General features: G+C 35.3%; 1 protein-coding gene across 1 annotated transcript in view; it reads right to left on the bottom strand.

The window, feature by feature from the left end:
- Positions 1-692: 692 nt before the first annotated feature.
- grid1b (glutamate receptor, ionotropic, delta 1b) overlaps positions 693-14987 on the bottom strand; it is a 744708-nt gene continuing 730413 nt past the window's right edge. Inside the window, 5 exon segments of the mRNA XM_056469382.1 lie at positions 693-2221; positions 9197-9230; positions 9232-9335; positions 10828-11068; positions 14221-14387. Of these exon segments, the coding sequence (XP_056325357.1) occupies positions 1805-2221; positions 9197-9230; positions 9232-9335; positions 10828-11068; positions 14221-14387 (963 nt within the window). The 3' untranslated portion in view covers positions 693-1804.

Below are 14987 nucleotides of genomic sequence, written 5' to 3'. Positions count from 1 at the left end.
GGGGGGTGGGGGGGGCAGAAATGCTATATTTCATTGCCATAATGATTGCCCCTTAGCTGTGGAGGTAAGAGTCTCTTCATCTAAAAAATGATGCCTCAGCCTTGCTCTCGCTGTGCTTATATTGCCAATTGATTGCAACGAGCATCAGCTGCGAAAGCTGACGCTGCAACCTCATTGGCATTTCATTGGCCCAATTACATACTCTTTCAGATGATTGGCTTCTGAACAAAATCCACTTAAGTGGATTTTCCACTATAGCAATTCCGTTCCCCCCTCCAGAAAGAAGCAGGATGAATTCTGAAGTGTTTCAGGCATTATGGTTTTGCTCATATTTAGTCAAATGCTTCAGAACTCAATGGACGGCGTTTCAAAGTGCAGATGGAGAATGACCCAAAGCATTCTGCAAAAGCAACCAAAGAGTTTTTGAAGGAAAAGAAGTGGAATGTTACGCAATGGCCAAGTCAATCACCTGACCTGAATCCGTCTGAGCATGCACTTCACTTGCTGAAGATAAAACTGAAGAGAAAATGCCCCAAGAACAAGCAGGAACTGTCTATGCATTCCAGACTTCACGCTGTAATTTCCTGCAAAGGATTTGCAACCGATTATTAAAAAGTAAAAGTTTGATTTATGATTATTCTCATGATTATTATTCTGTCCCATTACTTTTGGACCCTTAACAAGTGGGAGGCACATATACAAACTGTTGTAATTCCTACACCGTTCCCTTGATTTGGATATAAATACCCTCAAAGCTGACAGTCTGCAGATAAAGCACAAGTTGTTTTATTTCAAATCCATTGTGTTGGTGTTTAGAGCCAAAAATGTTAGAATTGTGTCAATGTCCCAATATTTATGGATCTGACTGTATACATGTATATATTCAGAATGATGTGCTGTGAAAAATGTTTTGCCATATAAAACAGTAATAACTTTTCACAACAGATAATTTAGTGAAATGTGCAACAAGTTAAAGTTACACTGTTCTGTTATGTCTGAGGTTGTGCTCACAGATTGATAATGTTCTGCTTTATATGAAAATGCCCTTAAATTAAAATAAACATTCTTAAAATGAATTCTGTCAGTGCAGTTGCTATGATTACAAAGTTCCAGTTTGCCTGTGATGACTTTCCACACGTCATTGCTTTGCTATTTCAGATTTGAAATGATTAGATTTGCTTGTTCTGTAAATCCATTAACATCATCATCAGCTCAGTTCAAACACATAAAGCTTCATCAGTAATCAACAAACAAACCATAGAATGGATCAGAATTCAAATCACCTCATTGTTTGTTTGTTTGTTTGAAGACAGTTTCTGACTGTAAAAGGGGTGCATAATTATTAGCGCTCAGCTTTCGAGTTCCTACAGCCGTGTATGATCATCTAATAACAAAACGTGGAGAGACATCTTTTATTTCGGCACTTAGAAAACAATCACAATGAATTTGAGTCTTTACCCATAGAGAACAAAATTCACAAAGCCATTCAAACAGTCGTTTGGAATTATTTTTATAAGTCCTTTTTTTTGTTCATTTGTTTTTGTAACTCAACTTCAAAAATTGAGAATATTCAAAATACACTTTTACTTACTTTGCTCTTTCAGTATTTACAAATATGTACAAGAAAAAAAAATGATTTCCATGTTTTTATTTTTTTGATTTCATATTAAAAATCTCTACGTATTTTTTTTACTCTTCGTTTTCTTTTAAACTCTTTTTACACTGCCACAGTTTTCCAGTTTTCCAACCGCACCTCAGCTTTCTTTGAAAAGCAAGTATGAGGCAACCCATGGTGACGATGGCATTAGATGGACGTGCTATGCTCAATAGCTTCTGGGATGGGTCCTCCTGGTACTGATTGGTAGGACATTGGCATGGGTGTCTTGCCTGGACTCTGTCGGAAGAGGCCCCCGTTGGGAGCCCTGTGTTTGCATTGGATGGAGGGGATGGTGGAGCTGCTGAGAGGAAGGGGCAGGGTGCTGCCAGGACCCTGGATCAGTGTCCGGCCCACCCCATGAGCTTGCTCCGGGAGGAAGGTGCTCACAGACAGGCCCGTGCCCGGGTAGTCTCGCACAGCCTCCCGCTGCTGGCTGGGTGGCATGCTGCCGATGTCCAGGGCAGAGATCTCGATAGATGGTGCGGGGATCTGCTTGTGTGCCATGTCCTCGTCCATAAGACTGTTCAAACGCCGATGCACCTGTTCCAGGTTCACCTCCTTGTCCTAGAGAGGGTGAGAGAAGAAAGGAGGGACAGATAGGCTGAGATCTGCTGCTTCCAGGATGTTTCTCTCTTTTTTTTTTTTTTTTTTTGCTTTTAAGCTCCATGCAACGCTTACTTCAATTAATGCAGGGTGTGTTTCAAATGCATTACATAGGTCCAATTGGAAAATTTAAGATAGTAGGACAGTGTTTGAGTGAAACGTTTTATAGAATGTGCACATTGAAATCAAATTTGGCCTGTGGGAATTTAAAATAATATAGTTCAGTAATGTTTGAGTAAGACAACTGACAACTGACAAAAGCCAGTCTGCATTTCATCAATGCACATTAATATGTACAGAACATGTTAAATTTGCTAATATTTCATTTGATAATTGATAATTGATAATGTTTGTTTTTAAAACCATATCCATACTTGGTTAAACATTTAATGTGTTAGTTAGTTTGGATTCAAAAATAAAAATAGCTTGCAAGCTTTGTTTCAAGCTCTTTTGTATGTGTTACGCTTAATGAAGTTCTATTAAAGGGACACTTCACCTAAAAATTTTAATTCCGTCATCATTTACTCAGTATTTACTTGCTCCCTATAATTTTTTTTTAATTCAGTTGAGCATAAAAGAAGATATATTGATGTCAGGATTCTGCCACTTCGGTCTTGTTAATTCTTGTTTTGGTGACCAGACACTAGTCCTGTCATGTCTTGTATGTTGTGCTCAGCTCAAGATTTCTCAGGTCGAGATTTCCCATTTTCTGTCATTTGTGTCTTTGTATAAGTGCTGTCTTGGTCTCGCTCGAACCGTGTGCGCTTCCGCTTGATGTGGATACGCGAGGTCCGGGTGTGTTTGTTGTTTAGTTCACGGTATGGTGTTTCTGTTATCAGTGCTCCAGTCTAGTCGGTTACTGTTTTGGTTGGCGTTGGGATCGGAACATGTATGCTGCATTTGTGAGTGTTTATGTATCGTGTACTCGTTTCTTGCGTTCAGTCTTCTGTTGGTGGTGTGTTAAGCACGTGGTTCATGTTTACATGCGCCACATGCGGGGAATTAATGTGATGCATTTTAAATGTAGATGTGTGACAAGCTCACTCTGAAAAGTGGCAACATTGTTGCTGGATTATGAGCTCTGATGTGCAATTGTTTTCCAGGCATGTCTGCAGTGCATTGAGATAAACACATCTCAAATATGCCACAAGTCAAGTGACAAGACTTAACTAATTCATTGGTATTTTTAAGTGTTTTGTAACTTTTCAGTTGAGAACTATTTTATTGGAAAAAGTTTCCTGACAACTAACAGTATGTTTCTGTGTACAGTATGAGATTGTGTTTCTACTGTTTTTTTCTTTTTTCTTTTTTGAGGAGACTGAAAGAAAGAGAATACTTGCTTTCGCATAGGATAATAAAGCAATGTTAAGGGTAATAACATGGAAATTGTAATTAAATTGTATGTAATATATTTATTTGTTTAATCCAGGGGTCTCAAACTCAAATTTGCAGGGGGCTATGGCAGTGACTGACAACTCATAGGAGGGCCATTTTAACATTCAAGCACAATACAAACCTGTTGTTAATTGATGCACTGAGACATGACATTTATATGTCAAGCATTTCCTGTCATTTCCTTGGCTGTTGTGTGTATGGCCGTACAGTAGACCTAAACTCAGCCATTCTTCCACAGAATATAAGTAGTGAAAACTCTACCTTTTTGTTTCTTGTTGACCACTTTGTAGAGGTAGTTTAAATTGCTTTGAAAGTACTACAAATAAAAGGCATAATAATAACATCTGTCCTAACCAATCGTTGCTTAACCAAAAGTTTAACAGATAGCATACTTATGTTTCTTTTATATAAAACTACAAGAGGAAAAAAGTATGTATATATTCACATTTACTTGAACCAGCTTGATGTTAAAATTTTACTAGTGTACACAGTTTTGTTTATACAAATCTTGATACACATATGAGGACAATATATTAAATGAGACCATTTGTATCGAATGTTAGAATAGAATATTTAGAATATTAAGGAATATAGACAGTCAAATATTTGTTACACCACTAGTATAGTTTGTAAGCTAATGGGGTAAGCTAAAGAGTGAACTGGCAGTGAAGATAAGCTATAGAGCCATCCAATTGTCTATAGAATGAGTGTATAACAAGACCTATAGTAGGTGCTGTTATGAATTCCCATAGTTCTTATATGGCACCAACAGACACAAGTAGAGTAATGGTTTACTTGAGCACTGCGTCAAGTTAAAAGAACTTTCACACACAGCGCAACTCATCACAGTCAGTTTCACAACAATGGACCAATCAGAAAAGCTTGAAGTTGGTGCAAACATTGAATACCTTTATGCTTCATGCGGTGCTTTTTTCAAACTATTTCGAACTGTTGCGTCTCACGTTATTAGAAGCAAAGATACATTTGGTGTGAATGAGCTATTAATCTGTATATGTTTGTGTTTTGGTTGCTTCTGTGTTGTGGGCTGTAAAAAACAAAACAAAATGCATGTTAATAATAAAATGTAGATAAGACCTGTAACTTCTTTGCTGGAGCTCTATTGTTAAAAATAAATTGTTGTTTTAGACTTTTGAAGCCTACTGTATCATATTTAAATTGAAAACCAGTTTGCACAATTTACTACATGCTTTCTATTGTCTCACTGATAATTTTGTTTCCAAGTAAATAATAAATATAAACAATTTACATCTGAAATTGTTCAACTGTTTGAATAAAACTTAGGTCTTCTTGTTTACTTATACTATAGCAAGTTGTATAATAATAATATAATAATAATAATAATAATAATAATATAATAATAATACATGAACAAGAAAATAAAACTGTTTACCCCCTTTTACCCCCTAACAGGTAAAACTCTGGTTGCAGGGTTAAATATACTATGCAAATATAGATCCAATTCTCCTCAGAGAAAAAACAACGAAATTGGCCTCAAAATGCTGGAGGAAAAAAAAAATCACAGAAAATAATTCCATTTCATCTTTTTAAAGCAGGAATGCACTTTTCTAATGGATTTCACTGAATCGTGCAAAAGAAATACGATTGTCTCCAGAGTCCACCAGTCACAATAAGGTCACACATTGTTACACAAAATTAGTGTGATAAGCTCTCACAACATCCTCAAATATGTAGATTAATGAAGCTCTGCAGAATATCGCAAAGATGGCATTAAGTGTGTAATAAAGCTTTTAGGAAATATAGGGAAGGAGTTAGGGTTGGAACTGAAAAGCAATCACAATGGTAAAATTAGTCTGTCATAATAGATTGAAGCAGACTTTTCATTACAGATATTTCCAAGGGGATACATGCCTCCACACATTCTCACAATCACATTGCAGCTCAGTAATCCTATTTGTCTTAAATAATGAAGAGAAGAATGGGGTCAAGTTTTAAGGTATTATGATGAAATTGTTATAAGACTGTTCTTTGCATCTAGTTTTATCAAGAAACATCCAGTTTCTGACAGATTAAAGGTGCAGTGTGTACGTTTGACACCCATTGGTTGAACTAGATATTGCACTCCTGGTTCAAAACACATGCGAGAACAGGTTGCCAGATTGACACCAATAAAGGCTAATTTAAATATACTAGGGTGCTGAAATATAATTGGCAAAACTGGCATTGGCCGGTTTAAATTAACAAAACAAAGACAGACGTTTTCTGTCACATTTTTAAAGCAGAATTTCTGACTTTAGCACTGATTTCAGGTAAACAAGTAAGTTCACTTAGCAGTTTCTTAAATATCTGCAAACATATTATGGTATTTTTATGCTTTAGAAGAGTCAAAACTTACATACAGCACCTTTAAAGCCACCTTTAAATACAAATGGGTACCACGAAGAGTTTAGGCTTCAGTTCAGGCAATACGATATTTTCAAGATTTGATTATTTTTTGTGGATGTGTTAATTATGTGACTTTCAATTCAAATATGTAACGCTAATAACACATATTGTTGTTATTTATCATTTTTCCAAACATCTGCTAAGACTGCAGAATGAATTGACAAAAATAAAGTAAAAAATAAGCACTTTACTTGAAGGTCACATAAAATATTGTTCATTATTCCACCATAGTCATGTAGCTCTGTTTCCATCTAAAAAAAGCAAATTAACATTATGCGCAAAACAGGAATATTGCATAAAAGATATGGAAATAAAGCAGCGTTTCCATTCAAAGAGTCAAAGAGAACAAATGGTCACTTCCTGAATAACTGGCGCCAAAGGAAAAATTGGAATTTAATGCGATTAGAGAAGCTACGCGAATCTTTTCTTTATTTAATAAATTACTTTCACCTCAGAAGACAATGCTGACACGCAATGAATGCCTGGTGCATGCTCTAGACAGTTCTGGAGGTCATTAATAATTTAATAACACTTACTAAAACGAGGCATTTAGAATGATCAAAACAACATTTCAGAGGTTTTACAACGTGCTCAGCTTGCCTGGTTTATTCAGTCACACACATTCCATCATTACATGACTTTTTTTTAATGCGCATACTAGAATTTGTTGGGTAAAAGTGTTTCCATCGTAGTTTATTTATTTTCTTATCGAATAAATAGTTTATCCTACTCAGTTATGCGCATATGTTTTTTTGCACATTTTCAAAAATTTATGCGCATCTTTGCATTTCCATCAACCGTTTTTTATGTGCATCTACAAAATAGGTGGATAGAAAAATGGATGGATGGTAACATAGCTAGTCACAAGTGGTAAATTGTTACCTAAATTGTATTAATAGATTGCACAGAACAAAGTGCAGGATCAAAGACCTAGCATGTACTTTATTAATAGAAAATGGCGGTGAAGATAACCTATAGAGTGTGGTGGCCGGGAAGTGCAAAACAACATTACAAAGTGTGAAACAATTTTAAAAAGCTCGAGACAAATTTACATTTTGAAAAACATTTTTTACCTATCATAAGACATAATTACATAGGAAAAACAATTTTACCAAGACGAAACAAATTTACATTTTAGAAAAAAATTAACAAGACGCAAAAAACTTTTACAAGTCCCGAAACAAATTTACAATTACAGATTCCTTACAGAAAGGGAATGTACCACACACCGAGAGTGATGCAGGGAAAAGTGTTGTCATTGGTGGTGACCGCTGTCAATTCATGCTGTTGAGTACATGGCATAAATAAAGTTTATGGTGACAGAACGTGGACTGAGGTCAAGCATTGTTTTACCCGTTTTGGGGCAAACACATGAGTAGCTTAACGCGGTTTTGCTTTACGTGTGGTAGGTGTTCTGAGTTTATAAAGTACATGGACCAGACGGAAACACCAGACATACTGTATCAGTGTGTTCAATATTTTAACGAGGGCCACTCATATGCTGTAATCATGGACATGATGTCAAGTCTCGATGGTGTAAACATCTGCTTGAAGACTCTTAAATGTAAACTGAATTAAGCCAGTGTTACGGTTTAACTGGTGTCCATGTTAAGTGGTGCCCCTTTCCAGATGTAAACTATTCAGGTTTGCAGATTGGCAGATTCATCACTTTTTTACAGAAACAAAACCTGCCCATCCCAAATAAATATTCTTATTACTTGGTGTCAGTGTAAACATTATTGATTTTAATATTTGTGTGGCAGAACAGTATATAACCAAAATTAATGTAAAGAAATAATTATAATTGACATGTCATCAACGGGATTCGAACCCAAGTCAAAATGTTCAGCCCCAAGTCAAAATCAATCAACCTATCTAACTGAGCTATCCAGGACTATATGTTGAAGTAGGTTTCGATATCTTTATCAGTCAACGTGCCGTGCTTTGATTGTTTCCACGTACTTGCGTTTACATGTTTCTACATACTCTCACACTGATATTTTCTCAGAATAGCTCTGAGAATGTTTTATGGCAGTTGGTCAAACCATCACTTTTATAGTTGTAGACTCGTGTCTACAAAGTCACACACGAGCTGATATTTTCCGGTGTGTGTGGTACATTCCACGTCACTTCCGATGTGTGGTACATTCCCTTTCTGTAATTGTAATATTGTTTCGGAACTTGTAAAAATGTTTTGCTTCTTGTTCATTTTTTTCTAAAATGTAAATTTGTTTCGTCCTTGGTAAAATTGTTTTTTCTATGTAATTGTGTCTTATGATAGATAAAATGTTTTCCAAAATGTAAATTTGTCTCGAGCTTTGTAAAAGTGTTTCACACTTTGTAATGTTGTTTTGCACTTCCCAGCCGCCGTAATAGAGCCTTTCAATCTTCTACAGTATGAGGAGAGTGTACTAGTTGTCGCGACTTTTTCAGTGAACTTTCTGACTATAGTAGGTCTTGTTATAAATCCCAGTGGTTCTAATGGTTTCACAAGGCACCAGTAGACACTAGTACAGGGATAGTCCCCCAAATTTAAATAGTTAAAATCTGTGTTAATAAAAATAATAAGCAAATAAATAATAAAAACAAACAACATGTCTACTGATTACAGTCCATGACCTACAAATTGCAAATCCTTGATTCTGTTTGTAGGTATGCAAATGCATTGTGCACCATTTATGAGGTTAGTGTTTAGCAATTTAACTTGGGTGATTACATACTCATACATATTTGATTTATGAAAGAAATCCACACTAATTAAATCATCACTGCCACGAGAGGTGGAATTTATATTGAATTATGTTCATTGCTTTATGCCTTAACGAATAAATGTCACCAATTAAACAGCGGAAATGCTCTTACCACTGATTTTGAACAAACTGGAAGATAATTTATCATCAATAATGTGTTATTGAGCTAATCATTCAACAACAACAAAAGCAGGAAAGGTGGGCTCATCATTCTAACCCAACACAACATCTAACAAGGTGATTCTGCTCAATGAGGCAACTAAAACGCAAAATAAAGAAATAAATCTTTAAATGTTAGATGGCTTCTACATCTGGTCCAGTCGAAGCCCAGCCAAATCAAAGAAGAGGCCTACGATTCTATTCTGACCTGTGTCAATAGCTTCTGCTTCATCCCAGTCTCTTTCTCTGTCTGTCCAAATGTCCTTGCTCCCCTCCGATGAAGCAGTAGCAATATCATTATATGTCAATGGACCAGAAACCCTTGCCAGTCTGTAATCCTTAGTAACCTGCATGAGATCATAAACAAATGAAGATTAAATGTAAAATAGAAAATATAGAGATAAATCCATAAAACCTGTCCACATCGACATATAATTGCAACAGGATGTCACACAGTAAATTACTAGGGATTATTGACTGTTTAGGATTCGATTTATGTTTGTCTGGGGGTGGCTCTTATTTTTTTCTTTATTTTTTTTAGGACAACTGAGCAGACAGACTCATGCAAGCAACCCATTTGCACACACTTTAGTTTACGGATCCACATCAACCCTGTTCTGGTCCGTTTACAAGTATTTTCCACTGGCAGTGGATGAGGTTTTAGAAAGGCTTATAAAAGAGAGGTTATAAAGTGAAGTAATGATTCAGATATTTAGAAGTAGGATGAGAACAACAAACCAGACAATTAATTACCATCATAAAGAGGCATTTGTGGGTTTAAAGTGCTCTCTAAAAGACTAAACAAAAGAAAGAGCTAATTAAAAAGGAACTATACGACCATTAAAATGTTGGCGTAGAATATTGGCTGAATATTTTTGTACTATTTTGCCACTGCTAAGATGCAAGGCACTCTTGTATTTTAAAATCTGTATTTTAGGCATTTCCCAGGTGAAAATGTGTTTATGTTTTAGCTTTAGTAGAAAATTCTAGAATAATAATAATAATAATAATAAAACATACTGTTCTTAATATTTAAGGAACAATATAATAGGTGAAATTGGATAGCTCTGTTCCAAAATCTTGTGAGCTGTCAGCCTAGATACATTTCGAGGCATCTTGTTACTATTTAAAAAAACTATACCAAAAGGCAAGATTATACGCCTTCTTTTGGCCAAAATCTGAAACATTATTAATAAATTGATCTTTTACAAAGATAAAATTCTCAGAAAGCAATGCAATGAGCTCATTGACAACACCCAAGATGTCAATAAAATGTCAATAATTAGAGACCAAGTAGAATTCTATTCAATAGTGAATGTTTGCATTGCTCAATCAGCAATACTAATAAAAACGTATAAATAAAGTAAAGTTTCAAGTATTGTAACCAATTGCATTTGCAATATTGGAATAAAATGTGACACAAAGCTAGATGAACAGGTCTAATTGTACAATTGTTCATCGGCCATTTGGTTTCTTGAGTCAGAATGCTACCTTCAGAGCTAGTTACCTATAATGACAGTACATACTGTAGCAGCCCACTAGGTTTTGAAGCAGATCATTTACACTCTAAAACGCCACAATCACACCTTATTAGTAAATGTGACACTGTAAAACCTTAAAGCCTGCTTCATCAAGGGCACTGTGCACACCCCAAGCACAAATGAAATCTGCTGTTATGTTTAATGGATGGGGACCAATTTTGATTTCATCAGGGCACACCTATAACTGTGTGTACTGGAGCTCGACTAAATCAGGGCTCGCATCTGCTGCGGGATCCTTAAAGTAGAGTGTGGCAGTGTCTTCGCCCTGCTCTGTCTTCCGCGCCCTGAGCTCGGTCACCTCTTTGGGCTGCTCTTGCCGGCAGCGATTGCTGTTCCACCACATTTCCAGTGCGGCCACCAGGCAGGCCAGCAGGAGTCCTGCTGCTAGGATGCAGAAGACGCCAGCGAAGCTGTGCAGCTTGAGCGAGCGACCATCCGGTTGGGCGTTACTGTGGCTGTTGAGGTCACACCGTCCTGTCCGAGGCCACCACTTTTGCTTCAAAACATCCAGGTCTCCTTTTTCCTGCAGCTCCAGAATCCTGTGAGGGAAGATAATACAGTGTACATACATACTTTATGTGAAATGTTACACTGGTTTTATTCTTTCCTTTATATTATTTTAAACCTTTCACTGCATGGTAGTCAATCATAAACTTTTTATTTTCTCTCTGACACCAGTTTGGGTTTGCTTAGGGGTTTGAATGTGGACCAATAGCAGACAAGTGTTTGAGAAACTGCCTTAGAAGCATTGATTGGTAAAGCAAGTAAGCACTCAAAACAGCAAGCACAATTTCACATGATATGCGAGATGTAAATAGGGTTGGGATGTAGGGCTGGGCAACGTTGCATAAAAAAATCATAATATGTTTCATATCATTCAGTATCGATAATTATTGAATATTTTTTAAAAATCCATTTAGGAATATTTATAATTTTTTTAACCAATAGTTTTAATAGCTTTAATAGTCAAATAAATAAATAAATAAACAAAAATATCTGATCCCTATAATAAAATAAAGTGTTAAATAAGTGTTAAAGAGACTCTTAAACTTGATAAATAAAATGTTACAAAGTGTGTGCAATGGTAAAAGTAGATCATCATATGTAACGTGTCAATAATAACGATACAGTAAACCTCAAACTCTGTAAACAAAACAAATTATGATAATCAAATCTGAGCTTTTAAGTAAAACAACCAGCTAACATGCTGAACATTACCCACTATGCTAAAAAAATCTTTCAGATGGGGAGCTAGTGGCTGGGATGCACAAGAAAAGAAACCAAAAAGCCACTCTGGCAACATCCTTTTATTTATGATCTCCTCACTGCTGCTATATGGCACTCATTTTTGCATGTGTTGTTATTCTGACCTGAAGTGACAAGTGCGAGCTTTCCTTCATTATTTTCTATGGCATCTCTCTTAACTAGGTGGCCGTTTTCTCAGAAAATGACAAACGGACAAATCATTGCTGCCGCTCTGATGCAAGTTTATGGAGAAAAATAAAAAGCACGGCAGTGTTTGGATGTGCTGTGTTTGTCAGAGGTAATTAGTCTGCTGTTATTACTAAAATGTGTATATTCCTTACAGTTCTACTTACATGAATCGCGGTACGCTCGGGGCATTTGGAAAAGTTCAGATGTTTTTCAACTAGGTGTACCTGGAAAATGTGCGTGCTGCTTGCACGTCGCTCACATGTGCGCGTCGTGAACGTTGTGCGCCTGCATTGGAAATTACAAACTGACACTCTAAGCTTATTGACATTGCTTCCCAGGCGTGCGCTCAGCAGCCACATTTTAATAAAACTACAGCGATTCATACCAAAACTTCATACCAAACTTTTTTTTACATTTTGGATATTTACAATGGTGTTCGGTCAATAAATACCGATATCAATTTTATCCCCCAGCCATATTGGGAAGATTAAAAAAAAGTGGTAGGGAAAAAAACCCTGCAATACTCAGTCTTAATATTGTTTGGGGATTTTGTTTTTGTCACTAACTACAATTATCAACCATTATGTTAGTTCAGACAGTACATGTCAGTTAATAGAACACTTGCTGCTGCTTTCCCCAATCTGTTCCTACATGCATCCATGCATCTTAAACCATTTAGTTTTATGAACATTCACTTAAGCAAATTTAATACTGAATCATGTAAATAGTGTTGGATATTGTTAGTGCTTAGGACACTGACTTGTGCTTCATCAGGAAGCTAATGTTGATCAACCAACTTGCAAATACACTACCAGTCAAAAGTCTGGGGTCAGTGGGATTCTTAAATGTTTTAAAATAAGCTTCTCCTGCTCACCAAGGCTGCATTTATTTAATACAAAAATACAGTAAAAATTGTGAAATGTTATTGCACTATAAAACAACTGTTCAAAAGTAGTTTATAATTTAATTAAATAATTTATTCCAGTGATTTTAATGATGGATTTTCAGCTTCTTTAGTCCAATCCTTCAAAAATCACTCTAATTCTAATTATTATTATTATTGCTATTATTATTTTTATTATTATTAAAGCTATTATTAATAAAATCAATAATAACTGGATTAATAATTTCTTTTGATACTCCATACAATAAGTAATAATTAAATATTTAATAAATGAGTATTTAACAATTTAACATTTTTTGTTTTTTACATTTAATAAATGCTGCCTTGATGAACAGAATAATTTTATTTTAATTACTAATAAATTTAATAATAAGAAAAAAACTGACCCCAAACCTTAGACCGGTAGTGTATATTCTTAAAAAATTGTGGAAAGGCAGCTAACATGTTATTATGAGCTATCAAATACAGTATGCCCTTATCATTTACATGTGCAAACATGATCGCCCTCTCTTAGGGACTAGGAGATATAACATGTCATAACTGATAAAAAGTTGGTCAACTATTGCATTGCAAAGGGCAAAATTAGTTTTAAGGTATTTATAACTTTGCAAATAATTTAAGGCATAACATTATGTATTGAAAAAAAACATTATATTACATAATACATATTGTATTACATAATACAGAGCGAGTGAAAAGACAATGCAGGATCATACCCAGCTTTATGAAATCCAACAGCAACACAAGTTTATACTCTTAATTGGTTTCAAGTGATTATATGGAGCTTTAGACAGTCTGCTGGCATCTGTTTTATTTACAAAGGGATCAATTTGTAATGAGTGTAAAACTAAACCCAAAACACAATGGGTAATGTCAAATCATGGCTTTTGTGTGCAGTAAAGAATGGCTGTGAATTGTGGGAAATTCAAAGTACCTGTAAAAAAATCACTGGTTATTTAATTGGTAACTGGAGCATGTTAATTAAATGTTTCTAAATCCTACATCTGCTGAAACTTGAAACCTGTTATTTTCTCTTGCATACTAAATTGAATTTAAAAACAAACAATGAAACAATATACAGTGTTTGTATATACAATCAACATACAATGATATCAAACATATCAAACTATATTTTACTGATGTTATTTAGATATACTGTATTTATAAAAAAAAACTGTGATCGTGTGGGATATATTGCATTATCAAGTCATCAAATCCCACAGCTTGTAATATTTTTCATAACAGCTTTCACAAACTCTCGAGAGAGCACAAAACACAAACTGCATGCATCATTAGCCTTTTATGCTTCAAGAATCAAAACATAATATATTTCAGTTAAGAGGAAATACATACTTTTGTGATATGAGGTCTCGGTAAGGACTCCCATGCTGCATGGCGATGCCATAGCCTTTGCTGCTCATGCTGTTGCCCGATACAGTGATGGTACAATCATCATCTGTGAGTGCTGCATATTCCACCACAGCCATGTCCCACAGAAATGCGTAAGGTCCTTTTTTGGCCTGCAGATAAAAGATTATGAAGGTTCAATTTATGAGAGAACTTTGACTAACACACTCAGATAATCATGTTTTTTAAGAGGATATGTTATGCTCCTTTCCACAAGATGTAATATAAAGAAAGTGTATGTGAAGTTTAGCTCAAAATACTCCGATGGTAAAATTCTGAACCCCAGAAATGTCTCATGTTGCACATGCATATTTTTGCCAATAGCCAAAATACACTGTATGGATCAGAATTATAAATTTTTAATGTCAAAAACTATAAGAATATGAAGTAAAGATCATGTTTCATAAAGACATTTAGTAACTTTCCTCCTGAAAATACATAAAAACTTTAAAGATGATTTTCTCAATAATTAGATTCTTTTAACCTTCAGATTTGAGATATTCAAATATTTTAGAGCTCTGCGTATAACAAACCACACACCACTAGCTTATTTATTTCAGTTTTATCTGATGTTTAAATCTCAATTTCCAAAATAAATGACACTACTGGTTTTGTGGTCCTGGGTCACAGTTTATTATAGTCTTCGTGTGGTCATTTAAAGGCAAATGAGCAGTTCCCTATTGAGAAGTGTGTGGAATCTTTACACAGATACT

Source organism: Danio aesculapii, chromosome 12 (assembly GCF_903798145.1).
Source record: "Danio aesculapii chromosome 12, fDanAes4.1, whole genome shotgun sequence".
Taxonomy (NCBI): domain Eukaryota; kingdom Metazoa; phylum Chordata; class Actinopteri; order Cypriniformes; family Danionidae; genus Danio; species Danio aesculapii.
This window is presented reverse-complemented; position numbering and strand designations above follow the sequence as displayed.